Here is a 21,385-nt window from a genome sequence, read left to right on the forward strand (position 1 = left end):
ATGGTGTTAATGTAGGATGAAAACCAGCTGAAACAGGATTTATGGTCAATATATTTAACCTAGAACATGAACAGTTTAATCCAGCATATAAGCTCTTGCCAACTGTATCTTCAGCTCAGGACCATGTCAGTAGAAATGGGTTTCATACGTTCTAGGGAGTGCACCATGTGGAGGGGGTGTCAGGTCTGCATGGCAGCACAGTGTGATGCGGGGGTGGTCCCACCCTGCTTGCTGGATACAGGAGGTGCTGCAGGAGAGGAGCTTCTCCATCATTGGAGATAATTCTAAATCTCCCTTTCTATTTTGTATGCCACTGTTTATTTTCTAAGTTTATTCTAATTTTAAAACATTACCATTGAGGCTTTGTTGATTTTTTGTTTTATGCAGAGGAGAAGGAACAGAGGAAAAAAATGAGAAATACAGCACATACTTCTTTAAAAGTATTATTTGTAGTTATTCAGCAGAATGTTGTCAATGCTGTTGATTTAAATCTTTTATGATTACAATAGCTTGGAAAGAGTTAAGGAAGACTGGGAATCCGGGATGTGTTTCATATCTCATCTCACGCCATACACTTTTTGTTTCCTTTCACTGTCTTAAATATGTTTTACGAAGGTACAGATCATCAAAGCTACTGACATCAACAGAAATTTTGGAATTTCTTATACTTAGGTTTTTAAACATTTACTAAACTTTGCATAATGAGATTTCAAAATTTTACTGTGCTAAATGTATATGATTTTAAGTATAAACTAATTGCAGTGAGGTTGAGTGGCATGCAATGAGTCTGACATTGAAATAAATAGACATCATTACCAAGACTTTGTCTTCTGAACCATGGACTTCCTTGTGGAATTGGATGTGTGCAAGCTTGATGGACCACTAGCACAATCTCCCACAGCACATGTAGGGCTCATGTATTTTACCTCTGAATTTGCTGTGATGTGAGCATGATAGCAACTACTGTAATTTTAAAGACCACAAGAACTAGGAAGATTTCTTCCACAAATATATGTGTATTTGTCTCTATCTGAGTGGCAAATGTACCATAAACCAATATTTTGGAGTTATAAAATGAAATAGCATTTTAAGCCTAAAGCTATTAGGGATTCTTTGGACATCTGTATATAGGGTATTCTAGTACATGATGTTTAGAAGTGTTAAAAATACATTTTTTTAAATGTTTTATCTATGAGTGCTGCTTATGACTTTGTTAGAGCATGGCTGTTGTTACAGGAGCTTACTAGCCATCTTGCCTTGAAAGCCATCAAACGTTTTGCCATGGATTTTACTGATGCAGTTATAGGAACGGTATGATTGGGATATGAGAATAGTGCACATTATAGTCATAATATAAGATGATTGCATGAGGTAACTGCCTTGCTAACTGCGTATGGTTAGGAGCAGAGCTGTCTTCCGCAACGCATTTACAAGGTGTGCCTTTTTCTTCATTGTTGACATGCAGTATAGTCTTTTCTGCTGCTCCCAGGAGCTACAGGACTCAGGCTTCCATGCTAATCTTTTTTTTTTTTTTTTCTTCTCCTTTTAGGAGGATACTGATCATAATTATTATACTTCAAGGACATATGGCCCATATGATTCTACCAGCCGGGACTTGTGGGTCAATATAGACCAAATGGAGAAAGACAAAGTAAAGATTCATGGGATCCTTTCCAATACCCATCGGCAAGCAGCAGTAAGTTATTTTGCCTTTTTCCTCATGGACTGATGTGGATATTTTTCATCAGTGAACAACACAGTAGTATTGTTAAGTATTGAGATTACTGTTCACAGAGCTTTACCTTCGAATTTTAGTTAAGCTATGAAAGTTTGCACAATGTTGCTATCAAATGATTCCAAGTTGCCCTTTTGCACCTGCTATAACAGTCCTTCAGAGATGCCTTTACAGATATATTAAATTTGCCTCTGTTTTTAAGGATCACAAGGTATCAAACAATAAACCAGTTGTGTTGCTGAAGTCAGAGAGAATTTTACAATTGAATTCAATAGCAACAGAACTGGGTTCAGGATTAAGTTGCTGACGTTTCAGTCTCCCATGGAGCATATCTGTGTTTGCACTTCCATTTTGTATAATGCGTCTCACTTCTTTTTGGTTTTGGGAGAACTGATAAAACTCCTGAGAAGGTCATAACGTAACAGAAGTGATAGAGGGAATCACAATTTGTGGATGTCAACAAAGAAATATCATGTAAATACCAGTGTTGTTCAACTTATTGTAATCATACTGCATGGTAAAATGGGTATGAAAATAATGGTCATACACACTTAGAAGTGAAATTGAATACTGCATGATTTATAGATTCCTGGATGTTTGCTGTGGCTGGAAACTGCATACACAGAAGAGCCAGTATTAGCACAAATAAAATACAGAAAATTACAACTCAGAATTGTGGTTTATGAGATTCTTGTTTTATCTATTCACCGGCTTATCTCCTACAAAATGTCCATTGTTTTCCCCCATTTAAAAATAAACTTTAGTTAATGCCTTATTTAAAAGTTGTACAGTTTTTAAAGATGCAGGTGTGTTTAACAGTTTTAAAACTCAGAGAAAAGCCAAGTTTATTTCATCATTTCTCTCAGTTTATCTGTTATCTCCCTGGCACCAGCCAGGTGACTGGCTCAGAGGAATGTAAGCAGCAGCAAGAAGAAATACTGTGGTATTTAGCTCAGAATACAAAGAGCAGAATGGAGTGATAAATCCACTACATGTGACTAACAGAGTCCAATACATAAAATATATTCTTCATAGTCAAAAAGACTGTAAGGAGCCAGGGATAACGCAAATCCAGAGGGTTCAGGTAGTTATATACCTTTGGGGTAGATTTAATAAAACACTGTATCAGCTCTTTTCTTAGGACAATTTGTTTCTAACGAGAAAAAAGCCTCAAGGTACCTAAAAGTAAGAATCTGTATTGTCTCTCTTGCCTTCTTCATCTGGAATCCTGGTGCTCTGTGTTGAGGGAGAGAATGGAAACACACAAAAAATGTAATAAAGGAACTAAAAATACCAATATGAGGTAAAATATTTTTCCCTAAAATGTAATTTTTGAGGCTTGGGACCTAAAAGTTAAGTGAAGTTCTTTTGAGAAATTTTAACCTATTATTTAATGATTAGTTAAGACTGCACCCTTCCATGCCTTTGTTCTGAGCACTTTTATTTCCAGTTGGATCCCTGAGATTATACACTTAAAAATGTCAGTTCCAAGGGGGACGTTTTTTTGAAGTTATTGAACCAGAGGTTTAAAATTAAATGATGCTTTTGGTCTGGGTGTGGGGTCAATGTGGAGGACCATTCAGTATGGCAGAGAGGAGCTTGGCAGCAGGAGGTCTTCAACTCTTTCTCCCCAAAACAAGTGCCCACTCTGCCTTTTTGTCTGTTCTGTCAGAGAATGCTGTGGTCCCAATTTAGCACGCTGATATCCATCTCTTTTCATACTTACACAAATATCTTGGACTGTGAACTCAAGTGGCTGCAGCCATGTCTACATGCTGTTTTAAAAACCTCTGTTTCAGAGATTTGTTTTATGTCCCATCTGAAGGATGAAAAATACCAGTAAGTCATCCTGTAAGGCTTTATATTTTATTTATGGCTCTATAACTGATTTCTTTTATGTGTCCAAGCAAACAACACCCATGTGTAATATGCAAAAACGTTACTTAAAAAAAAAATGTATTCTCTATAACTGTGTAACAACTGTAGAGTCCTATGTTCTGAGGAGATCATATGTAACTAAGCAGCAATTTCTTCCATACAGATAATATTTGCCATTACACTTTTTAAAAGAGCATTTTGCACATCTTTCAGTGACTTAATGATTTATGTGCTAATAATTTCTAAAGATTATTCTCCAATTTGACAGTAGAACAAGGAGTTAAATTACTAAGTATTAATGATTTTTTCTAATTATGTCTGGGATTCTTTGAATGCTAAATTTGAATGCTGAATTTGTGTGTTTTTCTTCATTTGGAAGCATGTAATCCTAAGAGTTCCCAGAAGCTGCCAATTGGTTTTGCTTCTACAGGAAAAAGTAATAAAGATCCATGAGATGGTTTGGCTCTATAAAAAGCATAGTCATTGTTTGGGGAAAGTAACACACAAATATTAATGGAGCAATTAAAATGCCTAGTACTACAGGATTTGTATCACTAATAGTGGGTTGTGGGTTTGGGTTTTTTTTTCAGTATATTATCACCATCTTTTTATAATAAAAGTTTAGGTGTGGCTTGGATGCTCGGTGTGTTTAGGTTGGATATCTAATAGCTCATTACTCAAACACTGAATTAGATACAGGGTCACCTCATACTTGCGAAGCTCCATTCCCTTTCCTGTCAGGTCATTCTATCATTCATGCATGGAGAAATAATTATTATTCCAGTGTTTTGAAAATTCTGGTGTTCTTTCTGAAAAAGGAGAAATGCTTACTGATGGCAGAAGTAAAAACACTTTTCTTTCTAGTGGCTGTTACAATATTACACTTTAAAACAGTCGTTAAATCTTTTGGTTCTTTACTACAGTATTAGTTTAAACAGTTGTCTATATTAAACATTTTTACCTTGCCAGAACTTAAGGCATCATTTTTTGATTGAAGTCAATAGGAGAGGTATATCTGGCTTGAGAGGGGATAGAAACAAACATTTCTATTGCAAACATCTTTATACTAGTATTAATTTTATAGCAATTTAGAGGAGTGTTAAGGTGACATAGTTGTCTTTTGAAGCAGTTTAATGCTTATCATGTTATTACCTAATAGGTAAAATGAACAATAGTGTATAAAGGAAAGAGGAAAGTTTTGGTCAGAAAATTATGTTTTTAACGGTGTTTGGTAGAGCAAGGACTTAATTTAAATGGAGAGCATACATAAACATAGCATACACCTCAGCAGTGAAAACTTCATAACATGGAAAAAAATGATTTGTTTAGGTGAATTCATGACTTGTCTTTTGCTTATGCCATTTTGATTAGAAATGTTCAGTTGTATATCCATATTTATATATATATACAGAAAAGGTCATTAGAACCTACTCAGTCCAATTAACACAATGCAAATGGATTTTGCATTCTAATTAAAAACAAACAAAAAAAGTGCTAATAAATTCTGTCAAAATTCTGACTTCCACTTGAGTGGAAAGAAAATCTAATTTAAAGTTACTGTAAATCTTCAGCTGTTAATTTCATGCTAAATAATTCTTTAAGCATTTCTGGTGGATGTAAATATGAATCTTCATGAGAGAACAAATACTCGGATATAATCCGAAAATAATAATAAAGCCAGGATAGAAATAATGGTAGGGAAAATAATATTTTTGTTGGTTTTTTGTTGTTGCTTTTGGTTTTTGTTTGTTTGGTTTTTGTTGTTGTTTTGTGGGGTTTTTAGTTTAGTTTTGTTGTGGGTTTTTTTGTTTTGTGTTGTTTGGGTTTTTTTTTTATGTAGGGACCTTTTCTTAAGTGGAGACATCAAAGGTTAGGATTGAGGGACAGTCACCAACAACCCATCTTCATACGAATTTTTACTCTAGTAACTCCTCCTAAATAACAGATAATAATGAGCTGCATACCCAGTTCCTGTTTGGACTTTGAGCCATTATGGAAGTGATGCGTTTTTAATGGGATATTACATTTAAACAGTGAAAAGACCTTACTGAGTTTTCAGCACTCCTTTGTGTTATGGCTACTAATTTGTTCAGAGTTGAACCAGGTGGCACGCTAGGTGATGGTAATGGGTGGCCACAATAATCAGTGAGCTTTGGGAAAGGAGTGGAATAGGTGGGAGAGAACCATGGGCAGAGAGGGAAAATGAGTTTGCATTTGAATGGTGCTTTATGAAGAGCTTAGTGAGGTGAAGAGTCTCCAAATTACAGTTCTCTGTTGTGAATTCAGCTGATAGACAACAGTCACCTGTAGGCTCACACTGAGGGGAAAAAGATTTTTTTTTTTCCTTTTTTATTTTATAGTAAGTACCTTAAGTAGCATTTGTTAATATTTCTGTTGAATATTTCTTTACAAAACATTTCAGCTCCTAGTTAACAGCATAGAGAGGTTTGGGAACCAATGTCAGGTGGAACTGATGGGGGAATTGCCTTCCTTCCAGTGACCAGCCTTCATCAGATAAGCACCCAGATAGCAGTAGGATGTCAGGGAAAGCACTTGAATTTGAAGGAGCATTTGGTAGAGGAGAAAACCACCTGTAGCCAAGGCAGTGACCATCATATAGAACTTAGTTATTGCTAAGGCCTTAAATATTGATGGCTCCTCTTAAGGAGGAGTCTAGAAGAGGTTTTTTAGGAAAAGCTCTACGAATCGTTATTAATGACATTCTTACGACAAAGTTATAGTGTCTGTTGATGTATTTTATTTTCTAAAGTCTTCAGTTACAAAGATCCACTGCTTTCTGGTGTTTAAGTGCTATACAGGATTGTTTTCAGTTAGCTATTGGCAATTCCAAATTAAGAATAGCAAGGTTCCAGCTTGCTATAAAAAACAATGAAACAGGTGTTTGAAGGGAAGGACTGTTCATTTTGTTTTCTCTTACCTTTCTGCACAATATTGATTTTATTTTCTGGTGTTGTTCCTTTCAGAGAGTGAATCTGTCCTTCGATTTTCCATTTTATGGTCATTTTCTACGTGAAATTACTGTGGCAACTGGGGGTAAGTGGCTTTCTAACCATTTATGTTGAGTAATACGAGAAGAGTTTCTTGCAGCTATTTAAAATACTTCCTCCCCCCCGCCCCAATATATGTCAAGAGATAAACTGCAGCATTTATATAGGAAATTTTGCTTTCCATGAAAAGAAAATTGCAAAATATCAATATGATGAAAAACCTCCAGCTGCTCAAGTTGAACTGTTATAAAAAACTCTCAGTGTATATGACTTCGTAACATTAATCATTTTCTATTTAGGTATTTTTCCCCTAGAAATCTTTTGTCTGTGTGTGCATCTGGAGCAGTTGCGCTTGTGGAGCTACTGCTGGTGCCAAAACAAGGAGGGAAATTTGGAGTTTGTCTGCATGAGGGCAGAAGATTTACTATCCAAAGATAAGAAGTGCTGCTGGAAATACATAACTTGTCACCTGTAAGACAAACCCCTAGTAGTGTGCTGCTTTGGCGTGGTACAGTGTCTGCAACCATACTGTGGTGTTCCTCTTACTGCCTCTGTGGGTTGAGATTTGGGGGTACAGCATAGCTCAGGCTCCTGGTCTTGTAACTCTGGGCTGTGGCTTGTGGTTGGGGCTTTCCCTCCCACTGCTGCTGGCTTCTCCTTGCACAAATCTCCTGCACTAGGAACACCAATTGACCCCTTCTGCTCCATCTCCTTGAAAGACAAAGAGGAGAACAGAGTTAAAAATGAAATTATGGAGAAGACAATAAATGAGAAAAAGAAGGAGGAGGAGTAATGGTCAACAAAATGAAAACAGGGAGGCAGATGACAGCATCACAGAGAACACACCCACAGCATCCTCTGGTCTTCGAATATGTCCAGCAAGTTCATGAACTCTGGCTGGTGGTACTCTGCCTAGAGGACAAGGAAACAGAAGTAGGGGTTACCATCACCAGGGACCGATTCTGACCTGTCCCGGTCAAGGTTTCTCCTCCTCATGCTACGGCTGCCCAGCTGGCCAGGATTAGGGAATGCCCATGTCCCACATGAAATCTAAATATGTAGGCTGTGATAAAAATATTAGGGAAAAATTGTAGCAGGTGTCTCAACAAGAGTAAGAGCTGGAACAGATATTTTTGTCATGCTCTGCATCATGATCTACATTTTGCTACCAAACCAGAAGAATACAAGAGATGGACAAAGTTGGATAAACGCTGACATTAAATGGTTGTTTTGCAGTCAGAATGATAAAAGATGCAACATTATGGGGTAACTTCAGTACAAGGGTTTTCTCTTCTTGATCAGCAATATTTTGATGCTGATTTGGATCAGATGAGCCATGAACTACTGACTGAAATTTTGAGACTTGTCTAATTTCTATTCTGCTTTGCTTTTAGTTTCATTTTGGTGCCTGATCATTGATGCCTAGTTCTGTATTCCCCCACTTTAGGAGTTGCATTTGATGGGGTGCCAAAATCAAGTGCATGGTCTCTGTAGCATGAAAGAATGGGGTGGGATGAATGCTGCACAGCTAAAACAACCGCAGTGAGGACAGTGTTCATTCTGGAAATGTCCCATTATTCTTAGTGCTGAACTTGATTCCTTAAAAAGTTGACTCTTTCCCTAAGTAATTCTCTTGTGATCACTCTGCTGGGCCTTCACTTTTAATGGAAGCCCTGAATTTTTACCACTGCTGTCAGTAAAATGCTGCTGTCATTAGTCTCCCCTCTCCACCCCAAAGAATTGTGAGTAAAGTTAAGCTCCTAAGGAGAGCTGTGTAGTAGTAAATTGTGATGGAAACATTTTTTATTTTGGTGTAGAACATTTGGGGAATTTAGGTGTTTTGGTTTGGTTGGTTTGTTTGTTTTCTAAAGCATGTGAGGATTTAAGAATCACTGCAGCTCTGCAGCGGTCTCTTCTCTTGCTATTAGTGGAATACTGAATGATAATTCTGGTTTGGTTTTGGGAGGTTTTTGTTTGTTTGTTTGTTTTTTTCTTCCACTTCTACTAAATAAAATAATATTGCTTTCAATAAATCTATGGTTTACTTTCAAGCTAAACAGGACTTTAACATCAGTCCTTTTACTATAGGTCACTGACATTAGCACAGACATACTTCCTTCTTTCATGTGACACTTTTCAACCTGAAAATTGATCGTGAACAAGTAGAATCTAGTCACTAAACACTATAAAAATGCTATCTTGATAAAGCCCAGTAACTTTAAGGCAACCTGTCAATCCAGGACAAGATGCAAACTTTTCTACAACTTTAAGACTCCTACATCCATTTAGCAGGAAAAGAAAGATCTATTTCTGTCCTAACTCTCTGATAAATATTTTGCTTTGGCTATATTTGCAAATTTTATTACCATAAGTAATTGGTGCTGCAGTCTGGCTTATAGCCTAGCAACAGAGGATAGAGACAGGTTCCAAGTGCTTTTTATGCTGTATAGTCTGCTATTTCTTAGTAACTGAGATTTTACAATGGCATTACTATTATTAGAGATCTGGAACAACTCCAAAGGTTATTCCGAGATCAAAAGAATGACAGAGTTAATGTGTATAGGAGTCCCACATGACAAATGTCCACTTCCTGGAGAGTGGGATATGATTAATTATGCTAATGACAACACTACAAACTGTTTTTACCTCCAAATCATAAATTAAATAACCTTATTAAAAGGAAAGTTGAGGACAATGGCACATTAAATCTCTGTCACAATAAAAATGTCTACACAAATGGTTTCTGCCATTCTTCAGGGAGGTTGTGTTATGGCATGGTAGGGTTTCCAAGTTACTTAACATGACTTTGAAATCGCTGATGTATAGAAGTCAACTTTTTATTCAGTTTAATAAATGTTTATTTCCTCTTCCAAATGGTTTTGCTGATCTGATTGTGTTTGGCTAAGGAAAGTAAGAACAGGGAGTGAAAATAACTAGTTTGAGGGCTTTATTCACTGTTGACCTTAGCTTATATGTGATCAGGCTATTCAATTCATAACTAGGAGGTAAGACAGTTTGTCATATTATTAACCTAATTAGTAATTCGTGGGTCTTTGGGATATGGGCATCTCTCTCCTTCCACTCTCTGGAGAGCTCTCAAAGCTTTGTTAATAGTAGATAACACAAGAAGCAGACGAGGGTTTATGTGGGTTTTTTTTTTTTTGTTATGAACCTTTCCAAAGTTTGTGCTCTCCAGGCCACAAGTGCAGTTATTTCTGTAATAAACCACTCATGAGTTAGTGAGTCACGTTGTGAATGTCAGAGAGCGAAGCTCATGAAGTCTGTTTTGGTGGCTGTCGCTGGTATCCCCACTGGAGCTTGGTAACTGTGGAGCTGGGAAAACCCTCCCTGTGCTACAGCTCTCCAGGCAGCAACACCACCTTTCTCATGGGGGTCCTAGATTTCTCCTGATGGCTTGAATTATAGAGGACATGAGGGGTCTTAAAGTAGTTTCAGTTTCTGTTCTTTTAATGGAATAACTGAATATGATTTTACATCACCTGTAAATCAAGAACATGTAGTACAACCAAGCTGCTTAGGAAGATAAAACATATTTGATTTTCACATTTAACTATAGATATTTGGAAGCAGCAAGGGAAACAGCAAACCTTAAGTCTGACAGATTTTATTGGACAGTGCAGGCAACTTCGCTTGGGTAGACTTCTGGTATTTTATTAGGGAATCCTTCATAGTATTTTCAAATTGTTGTTTGTTTTGTTGTTTTTTGGGGTTTTTTTTAAATATGTATTTTCTTTGAAGGTATTTTTTTTCTCTATTTCAATAGCAATAATATTTTTATAGGTAGTGTACCATATAAATATTGCAAGTTAGATTCAGAGATAGATCTTGAACTGATGTAAGTTTACACTGTTTTCTTGCAGTGGTTTGTGCTGTTGTCTTTTGAACTAGGATGAGTTCAGCAACATTCTGCTGGTACATCTTTGATTATAATTTTATCATCCTCACATTGACTTTAATAAGCCTATACAGTCTTCTTGAATTTACCTCTAGGCAACCAAGATTGAGGTATCGTTTTTTTCTAGAGTTGACAGAAAAAGAATGTATTATTCTATCAGTCATATCTATGTTAAACACTATTTCACTTTTTTTTCGTATTTTTTCCCTAAAATCTTTAGGAAAGTTTAGTTATTACTATTCATATTGTAGTTATCTTGCCCATATAGTGTGCATGTAGTAAGAGTAGTTAGCACTGAATACACTGGTAGAGTTTTCAGAGATAAAGATACCAGCTAAATGTAGCTAAGAGCTTGCACTGCAGGTAAATCTGGTTATCAGGTTATTGTATGGGGCTGACAACATAGAAATTCTTCAATATTTGTCCAAGGGTGGCTTCACAAGGCATCCTAGGTAAACAGGATTGAAGTCAGGAGCCAAAAACTTCTTGCTTGACCCATGCAGTACTCACATCCAGATTGTAGGCTTCTGGGTAGAAGTCTGTGCATCAGCTTTTACAGAGATTAATGTTGTCCTGGCTCTTGCTCCAACTCCTCTTCTATACACAGTGGCGACAACAGAATGAGAAATACCATCCCTGTAGGCACTGGTAACTTATGGTGACAGAGAGCCCCAGAAATATTTCAACAGACTTTGTGCAGGAAACTGCAGTAGGAAACTAGATTATGGAAACCAGGAGCGTATCATGTTAGCATGAGCCCCATATAGGTAGCAAAGCAAAGCCAAGCCCTTCATCCTTCCAGTCACTATCACTTTGTTTGCTGGAGCCCCAGTCTGTCTGACCCCATTAAGGTAGTGAACTCCACAGCAGTCGCGCAGAATACCTGTTTGCTGGGGCTGAGATGAGATTTCTTCTGTCCTCTGTCCTCTCATTGTTTTGTCTGTAGCAGGAAGCAGGCAGTAGTGGAAATTGCAGTGAATGCATAGAAAAGGTGTTTAGAATATTATCGAAGTATTTGTACAGCTGAAAATAAAGCAAAACTCTTCCTCAAATACACGTGTAAAACTTGGAGTTAATCTGCTGCTAACTCCTATTTGAGGAATCCATAAGTATATGATGGCAATAATTTTCCCTTACTCGAACGTTTATTTGCTTCCCCTTTGCCCTTTTTTTTTTTTTTTTTTTTCTGGCAGAGCAACATCTGGAAGCTCCAAAACAGATTAGATGACCCTGCCACTCAATATAACCTTTGATTTAGTCAGTGTTTCAGGAATTGTCATTATAAAGAAACCATGTGTGCATCAATGAAAAATTTTACAGTTTTGTTATAAGGAACTTATCAGCTTGGATTTAATTGTGATTTTTGTTTTGTTGTGCAAAACCTGTTTCTGTTAGATTTTCTCTACTGCTGGTGAATCTTTCTAGATTGAGCCAAAAAATTCTGTCATGCTAGAGTTTTCTGATATTGACGTTGTTTACTTTGAACGATTCATCATGATTTATTCCCAAAGCCAATCACTGGTTTGCAAAACAGAAGTGAATGCAAGTATTACCACGCTGACTTTGCCAAGAAAGGCTGGAACAGAGGATCCTTGTGGTTCCCTTCCAACCTGGTATTCTATGATCCTGTGATTCTATGATTATGACTGTACATGTGAATGTTTTGCTAGCAAATTCATTTCAGTTAGTTATGATATCATTACTGAAATGAAATTTACAGAATTGAAATAAACTGTTACTACTTGAATGTTAGTCCCCAAAATGTAAGAGTAATTACTTTCAGCAAAGTAAAAATGGAAATTAGGTCTGTCAGCTAAATCCTGAAGTCTCTGGTTAATTTTTCACTCTGTCTTAACTCAGGCAGGTAACTACCGATTTCCAAGTTCAAAGGGAGAAAATAAGATCTGAATCTAGGAGAGAAAGTGATGAAGGGCATTAGAAGGTTGCAGCTTAGTTCCCTCTAGGAGATGAATGTGTAGACCCCAACTGGGTGGACTGTACCAGGACAAGAAGATGCCAATGATTAGGGGACAGGATGAATTGGAGGAAGGGGTTCTTTGTTGGAATTGCAGTGGTGAATTAAGGAGCCATGAGCCCTGTGAGGTAAAGAAGCTGAAAGAAATTTATACACTGAAAAGGTAGAATATAGCTGGATGTGGCTTCAACTGTGTCCTGATTTCAGCTGGGATAGATTTTATTTTCTTCCTAGGAGCTCCTTGGATTTAGTATGAAAATAATGTTGATAATAAACTGATATTTTAGTTGTTCCTAAGAAGTGTTTATACTAAGTCATGGATTTTTCAGCTTCCCATGCTCTGCCAGCGAGGAGGTGCACAAGAAGCTGTGAGGGGACAGAGCAGGACAGCTGATCCAAACAGGCTAAAGGGATAGTCCATACCATATGACGTGTATTCTCAGTCTATAAACTAGTGAAAAGTTAGCTGAGGGGCTACTGCTCAGGAACTGTAATCAGTCAGCAGGCAGTGAACAATTACATAGTGCATCACTTGGTTTTTTTGTATTCTTTTATTGTTGTTATTATTATTATTTTATTTCAAATATTAAACTGTTCTTATCTTAACCCATGAGATTTCTCACTTTGATTCTCCAGTTCTGTACCCCGTCCCACAGGGAGCAGAGGGAGTGCTTGCCTGGGGCTTAGTTGCCAACTGTGGTTAAACCACGAAAAATTGGCAGAGAGCACTGGATTATAGCAAGGAGGTGGCATTATCCCAGAAAATCTAGAGGGAAGGAAAGCTGCAGGACAAATGGATGGGAGGGAGGAATCAAGCTGGAGGTCACTACTATGAAGATAACTAATAGCCATTTAATAGGTCAGCAATTTCAGTAGTAGGTCCCAGTGGGGAAGCTGTTGTACTGGTGTTGATGAGCACAGATGAGTGGCACAAGAAGAAAATAATAAACAGGTGTGAATGAAAAGATGAAGCTTCAATGTTATACCTCTTTGCTGCTCTCTTTAACATGCAGCTTATTATGTTGGAAATGAGTGCATTTCTGCAGGTATGTGAAACAAGAATACTTTGGAAATGACAGAAGAATACAGAGCAAATAACTGTGGCAGGCTTCTGTATGGAAAAATATTTAAATCAGCATACTTAATAGTAAGAAAGTTGCACTAGGAAAACCACGGAATTGTAGGGGGATAGATTATAAATTGAAAAAGTTAAGGGCAACCACCTGGTGACCTCTAGTAGGCAAAGATCACTATCTGCTCCAGTCCCTTCTAAACATGTCAGTAGCTGCCTGGACATCCCATGAAAAATTCAAGTTGAATAAAATGTATGCTATCAAGAAGTAAAAAGTAACAGAGAAACAGGAGATTAATATTTGGTGAAGGAAAGCAAAAGGGGACTGAGCAACATGGTCATTGCTTTGTGAAAGCTTAGCTGATTCATGATGAGTTGATCACTGGTACTGCTGGAAGGGACACTGGGCAGTGAAAGTGCACAGAGTCTGAAATGAGCTACAGTCATGGGTATAGCCTGCAAGCAAATTTACAAGTTAAAAAAAAAAAAAAAAAATTACAAAGGACACAATTCATCCAACTGTGCCAACATCTGTATCCACATTTGTCAGCCTAAACTCATATGCAGTGAGTAGAGATGTTATCGATATATTTAGCAGAGCCTTTGAACACTAGAAGGTAGATGTTTAGAGTAGGTTGGATGAATTGCATCCTGTGTCTAATTCTCTCTATATATCAATGTGTATATATATATATTGCTACAAAAAGGAAATTGTGTGATCAACTCATATACAGATGTTTACATTTTTAGATTTATGAAGCTGACTGACTTGACTATTAAAACAGTTTACCAGCTATCATGAAGAAGGCTCCAGAAGTGTCCACTTACCCCATGCAATAGTAAATGCACAAATACAAGTCAGGAAAAAATGGAACTCGATGTTATTACAGAGAAAAAACATGAGTCAAAAATGTTCTGCATATGTAGAATCTTATATAAGAATTACAAGGAAAGCTTACAACTGCTAAACCAGTGAAAAGATAGCTAAAATGGCGTCTTGTAGGAAAAAAAAATAGCACTGAAAATAAAATACTTGGGATATTTGAAACAACCTGGAATGCCAAAGACAACATGTATTGGCCAAATACAATGAGGAATATTAGAGGGCTGATGAGAGTGTATGGGGAGTACAGCAGTAGAAGCCAACAAAAATCTGCAATATGTTTTGAAGCACAGTAGGGGTGGGCCTTTAAAAAGCAAGCCATGTATTACCTCATTGCTGTAGCTTACTGCTCAGAGATCTGGAAACTAGAGAAACTGTCAGACACTTCCACAGCAAACAGTGGACACAAAGCACTGACATATGTCAGCTGAGCTGTAGGCTATTCCAGCTCAAGACAATTGAGGTAATGACTCCCAGTCACCCTGTAATGAGTTTCTGGCATTTATCTGAGGATAGGGATTCAGTCACGTATAGTGATGCTGAAGTTGGAGCAAGCAGTTGAATTAGTAAAGACCGTATTAAAATCTGGTGATATCATATTTGATAACTCATCCTTCAGTAGAGGAACATTCCTGAGCAGCAGATGGAGGAACTACTTGAAATAATTTTATAGCTGGCTGAATATGAGTCAGCAGTGTGCCCAGTTGGCCAAGAAGACCAACAGCATCCTGGCTTATATCAGAAATAGTGTGGCCAGCAGGACTAGGGAAATGATTGCCCCTCTGTATGGGGCACTGGTAAGGCTGCACCTCAAATACTGTTTCCAGTTTTGGGCCCCTCATGACAAGAAAGATGTTGAGGTGGTGGAGAGAGTTCAGAGAAGGGCAATGAAGCTGGTGAGGGGTCTTGAGCTCAAGTCTGATGAGAAGCAGTTGAAGGAACTGGGGCTGTTTATCCTGGAGAAAAGGAGGCTGAGGGGAAACCTTATCGCTCTCTACAACTACCTGAAAGGAGGTTGTAGAGAGGTGGGTGCTGGTCTCTTTTTCCAAGTAACAAGCAGTAGGACAAGAGCCAAATGGTCTCAAGTTGCTTGACATGAGGTTTAGATTGGATATTAGGTAATATTTCTTCACTGAAAGGTTGTCAAGCATTGGAACAAGCTGCCCAGGGAAGTGGTTGAGTCACCGTCGCTGCAGGTGTTTGAAAGACCTGTACATGTGACACTTAGGGACATGTTTTAGAGTTGGACCTGGCAGTGCTAGGTTAACAGTTGGCCTTGGTGATCTCAAGGGTCTTTTGTCACAGAGGCACCACGAAGTTAGTTTCAGGCGGACAACAAGGTCCAAACCAAACTTTTATTCTCATCAAAAAGCTGCAGCAAATTAACTGATAAGAAACAGAGGTTATGCAATCAGTTACCACTCCAGTAATATAAATACAGGTTCGAATATCAGTTGAGGAAATTATTGGAGTGCAGCAAATAATAACAATAGAGATCCACAGTGTGCATACATGTGGCTCACAAAAAACAACACCAGAGCCGTCCCTGACTCCAGGAAAAATACACATGCTTATATTTAAGCATGGAATTATTTAATACATTCGCTTACCTGGCGAGGAAATACGCTTACTTATTTTAGCATGGAGTTATTAAGTTATCACTCACTCACATGGTGCGGTGAAGCAGCGCCAGCCCCTGGAGGTTACTTAGGTGGCAATCTGGCCTAAGGGGAGGGTCTCTTGGCTGCATTTGGCCCACTGCTCTGAGAGGACACACACACAAAGATGCCTCGACAGGAGCCCCGTTTTTTATACTCTTGTCAGATCTGGCTGACAGAAGCTTCTCTGCTCCCCCACTCTGGCTGTGGGGTGCCCCAAAATTTCCCAGCACCCCCCACACTCTAGCTGTAGGAGCCCAGAAACTTCTCAGCTCCTTGGTGCCTCTGCGCCGTCTCCTCTTCTCTCTTAAAGACCCTGGCCAACGAGCTCTGGGATCAAACAAAATAAGCTGTGTAACCCCATTGCAGGAGAGGCAGGGTGGGGAGATATGTTGAGGGAGAGGGGGATGTGCCTTCACCTTCCATATCAAAGGACAGTGGGGGGTGGGGGGAGAGGGGAGGTGTGCAACTGCCACATCTTTTCTAACCTAAACGGTTCTATGATAATTCTTATGGTGGCAGTGCTGCCTGAGCATTTCTACCATTGTTGATGGAGTACCAAACAAAGAAATAAAAAGGCACATCAATATTAAATCCCACTGTCATCAAATTAAAGTTGGTTATTTTATAAAACTGAAATCAAGAACTCTTTTTATGATTATCTTACTTCCTAAGGTCAGATCATATGCTTAGGATGATTTGTACTTATTAAAGAGTGAGGTCTTTGTGCATATAAGATAGACACAGCTTTTCATCAAAACCACAACTGTTTTATCTACTATTGACTCAAGATTAAATCATAGACATTGAAGGCATTGAAATAAATTTTCCACTGAAACCTGATGGTAATGGAACCTGTGTTTATGAGCAGCTGCAAGGTAGCTGGGCAAGATTTCAAAACACTGACCAGTCAGGATGACTGATTTAAAGTCATTTAGTATTCTCAGAAGAAAGAATCACACTTATTCCAGTGTCAAACTCTTTATTAGTGTGCATATAGCTTGTGGGAAAGTAACGGAGACAAAAAGTCTTGGGTTAGATAGCTAGCTGATTAGCTGTTTAAAAGTTTAAGTTCTATGCAGAGATAATATATTTGGAATTCCCTTTTTGACAATGAGTATGTAAACAGGATTATGTTATGTTTAATTGTACTGTTTTCAATACACCAGGAGTGATATTATGAAAATAAATACTGGTACAGAGGATCATAATGTAAATTTGCATCACATTTTTCAGGACTTTCAGAGAAATGGGACCAATGAAGGAAGAAAGTGTATGCTGTGCTGAAAGGAATAAAGCCTGATGTTGCACTGTCTGAGCTCTATTTTTTTTCTGTTAGCACACAGAGCACTACCTCTGAGCAGGAGGGAAATCTGTCTGCCTAGCTTAGTAGCGCTATGGAAAGAGAAGGATCCATACAGGGTTAGGATCTGAGATTGTTAAGAGTGAGGGTAGCTGTAAACTTTCAGCCTGGAATAAGCCTCGGCTCTTCAAACATTTTGAGATATCCAGTCCTTAGAGGAGAATTATGTTCACGTGCATTTTCCCCACATCTCATAAATTTACTTTCTTAGATTTTCAGAACTAGTGGATGAGTGAAGTTTGTTCTCTGGAGTATCAGTGTCCTGCATGGAACATCTTCTTGGGTCCTGACAGAAACCTCAGTGAGGCTTTTCTGGTTGTTGCTGCTGCTCTGGCCTCTTCAGCACAGGAGCCAGAGAGAGGTGTACTCATTGCTTAATGAAGATACCTCTTTGATAACAAAAATTACCCTATAGTCAACATCTGTTAAATGGCAAAGGTGATATAAAGCAGAGTCAAGCATGGTGCTTCTAGCCAAAATCAGCAACTCCAGCCACCCTGTGTCAGTTGCAGGGGATTTTGCTTATCATCACCCATTGGTTACTTGATCTGTAAGGACTGTAGAGGTCTGCTGTTGACTGGTAAATACCAGCTCACACAATTGCCTTCTATTTATATCCTCCATTCTGATGTCCTGTGTTGCTGCACAGCTCTTAAAATTATTTTTTACCTGTAAAGCTTTCTTTTCCTATGATTCCTGTGCCAAGTGTCCCTTCTGGAACTCCTGTTTCTGTAACTGGATCCCCCTTCTATTAGCTTTCCCTTGAAACTTTATTTTGTCTTGCCTTCCATCAGTGAACTCTCACAGCTCTTTCTGCTCCTGCCCTTATGCTTTATCTTTACAAATTCAATCAGAAACACTTAGGACAAAAAGAATGATAAGCTTTGTGAAAAACAAACAGAAAAAAACAACTAAAAAGTCCGTATGCCTTGACATCACCCTGACTGTTGTATAGAAAAGCATTTGCCAACTTTGACTGTGAGACTTATGGGCAGTAGCTGCACTGACACGGTAACAAACAGGATGTAAAATGACCACGTGTCTGTAAGGTTCTGTTTTATACAATAACATATAACCAGCCAAACCATTTTCCTCATGTAATGCCAAACAAACACTTAAATAATTTTGCAGATCAGACACTTAATAATAAAGTAAGTGGCTTAATGTTAAGGCAAAGAGCCTTCAAAATAGCCAGAAACTGAGCACTGGAAGCTGTTGAGTATAACCTATGTCTAAGATGGATCCATCACTTTTTATTGTAGAATTTTTTAGTAGGAGTGTATCTTGTGTTCAGCCTTTATAGTAGCATTGCATAGTTTCAATAATATTGTGGTTTTGCACCATAGCAAAGATTTGTAACGGATGACGAGTCTTTATTTTCTATACCTCCTACAAAATATAATGTTTATTTGGTTTGCTGCATGCTTTCATGTTAAAAAATAAACTTCATTCCATTTCTGCCTTTCTACCAATTGAGTTTATAAAAGTTGCTATGTATGTCCAGTCTCATAACATTTTATGTCATTTTATTTTGTCTTTCCTACCTTATACCACAATTTTAGGTCCTAATCTCAATGTAAACGTTTGAATAACTGAACTCTGCAAACCCCGGTTGAAAAGTCATTTACTGAGAAAAACAAAAAATCATTCCCAAACCAAAATTAGGCAACAGAAAGATGATGGGGAAAATTGATAATACATTTAGTTTCTAATTAAAAAAAGAAATTCCTGATAAAGAGTGTGAAACAGGTCTTTTGTTTTTATAAGGCACTGCTTCATAAAAATGTGTATTAGTGTGAAAGTTCTGGGCCTAATGAAATGTTTTCAGTCCATAAAGCTTCCAACGTTTGTAAAATAGTACTTGTATATATCTATTTCATAAAGTCAAAATAAAAAAACATACTGGCAGTTTATTTACAAACATTTATTAAAAATTAAATCTTTCAAAGCATAGAGCATTTAGAGACTAATCAGGCTAGGCAATGTGTTGAAATTTCAGCTCAGAGTCACTATTAATTATTAAACAGAAGGACTGCTCTGTCCAAATATAATCAAGGCATGGCCTTTTCCAAGAAGTTAATGCCTAATTTTGGCAAAAGCTTTGTTGCCTATCAAGTAAGTTTTTACTGGTTTGTTTTTTATTTTGCTTTGGTTTTGTTGTTAGTTTTGTGTTGTTTGGTTTGGGGATTTTTTTTGCTTGTTTGTATTTTTATGTGTTGTCTGCCCAATGATATCAATTTAAGTGCAAAGGGCTATTGAAAGCTTTTCTGTAAGTTGATCCCGTGTGCATCACAGTGAAGGCTCTTCCCTTTCATCTTTAAGGGGAACTTGTTTTAGGTTTCAAATTAGGCTGCTGTAAATGCAGTATTAAAATTCTGGATGTGGAATCCTGTACATTATGCAATGCTACAGCTGTCTGGTACCATAGCACCATGTACCATTGCTATTTACTTGTAACAGCCAGGGTAACTAAGGCCTTCATTTCCTTCACATGTCATCATCTATATCTGTAAAGATCACAAGTTGATGTTCTTATTCCTAAAACACTTATGAAATTCAAATTGTTCCTCATCTTTCTGCTGAAATCTACAGACTCCTGCGCTGACTGATCATTTGGCTTCCTTAAGAAATTACTGTTAAAATAATTGATCACAGAAACTATATTCTAATCCTACTGCTATCAAAACAAAATCATAGAATCACAGAATCATAGAATACCAGGTTAGAAGGGACCACAATGATCATCTGGTCTAACCTTTCGTGATAAAAGCACGATCTACACAAATTGGCCCAGCACCTTGTCCAGCTGAATCTTAAAAGGTGTCCAGCGTTGGGGAATCCACTACTTCCCTGAGGAGATTATTTCAATGGCTGATTGTTCTCATCATGAAAACATTCCTTCTTTTGTCCAATCAGAATCTCCCCAGGACTAAGTTATACAAATTGCCTCTCATCTTTCCATGTGACTCCCTGTACAAAATAAAAGGGGGAGGGAGTCATCACCTTCTTTGTAGCCACCTTTTAAACAGTGGAACATGGTGATGAGTCCTCCCCTAAGCTTTCTTTTCTCAAGGCTGAAGACAGCCCAGTTCTCTCAGCCTTTCCTCACATGATGGCTTCTCAGTCCTTTGATCATATTTGTGGCCCTTCTGTGGACCCTCTTTAGCCTGTCCACATCTTATTTTGCATAACAGGGAGCAAAACTGAACACAGTATTCCAGGTGTGGTCTGACGAGCCCTCAGTAGAGCGCGATAATGACTTTTCTGATGATGCCCTTGCTAATGCAGCCCAGCATGAAGTTGGCAGGTCACTGTTCACTCATATTGAGCACATTGTCCACCTGGACCCCCAAGTCCCTTTCCACAGAGCTGCTTTGCAGATGGGTAGATCCCAGCCTGTGCTGCACTCTTGGATTGTGTTTCCCCACCTTGTTGAATTTAATAAGTTTCCTGTTGGCCCACTCTTCCAGTCTATCCAGGTCTTCCTACAGGGTGGGTCTTCCTTTCAAGATACAAAGCTTCGCATGTTGCTGCAGGATGGTTCCCCAATTGCCTATATTTCAAATCAGGGCAATTCTCCAACTCAGGGTAGCTGCTTTGCTAAAACCATGTTCTGCCATGGTATGTGGCACCAGCAGACACTCCTGCTTCTCTTTGAAATAGCTCAGTATATTGACAAGCTGTAGCAGAGCAACAATCAAAAGGTAAAGTGTCAGTCTATGGGGATTTTTTTCCACTTACGTTAGTAGTATTAAGTACAAGAAGAGAGTAATATGGGCAGGTTTTTTGCATGTGTATAGATAAAGTGCCTTTAATTCTGTCAGGAAAGGATATTAGAAATATGATATTTGGAAGAATTCATGAACTGCTATGTCAGTTCAGCTAAATGGTGTTTTT

At 38.1% G+C, this 21,385-nt stretch overlaps 1 protein-coding gene across 1 annotated transcript in view; it reads left to right on the top strand.

Moving 5' to 3' along the window:
• The window catches only part of PLXDC2 (plexin domain containing 2), a gene marked incomplete at both ends in the record, with an annotated part of 263,909 nt that overhangs the window by 138,519 nt on the left and 104,005 nt on the right, over positions 1 to 21,385 (top strand). Inside the window, 2 exons of the mRNA XM_080338898.1 lie at positions 1,550 to 1,696; positions 6,598 to 6,667. Of these exons, the coding sequence (XP_080195024.1) occupies positions 1,550 to 1,696; positions 6,598 to 6,667 (217 nt within the window). The remainder of the gene's footprint in view (positions 1 to 1,549; positions 1,697 to 6,597; positions 6,668 to 21,385) is intronic.

The sequence above is a fragment of the Nesoenas mayeri genome, assembly GCF_963082525.1.
Source record: "Nesoenas mayeri genome assembly, chromosome: 2".
In the NCBI taxonomy this organism is placed as follows: domain Eukaryota; kingdom Metazoa; phylum Chordata; class Aves; order Columbiformes; family Columbidae; genus Nesoenas; species Nesoenas mayeri.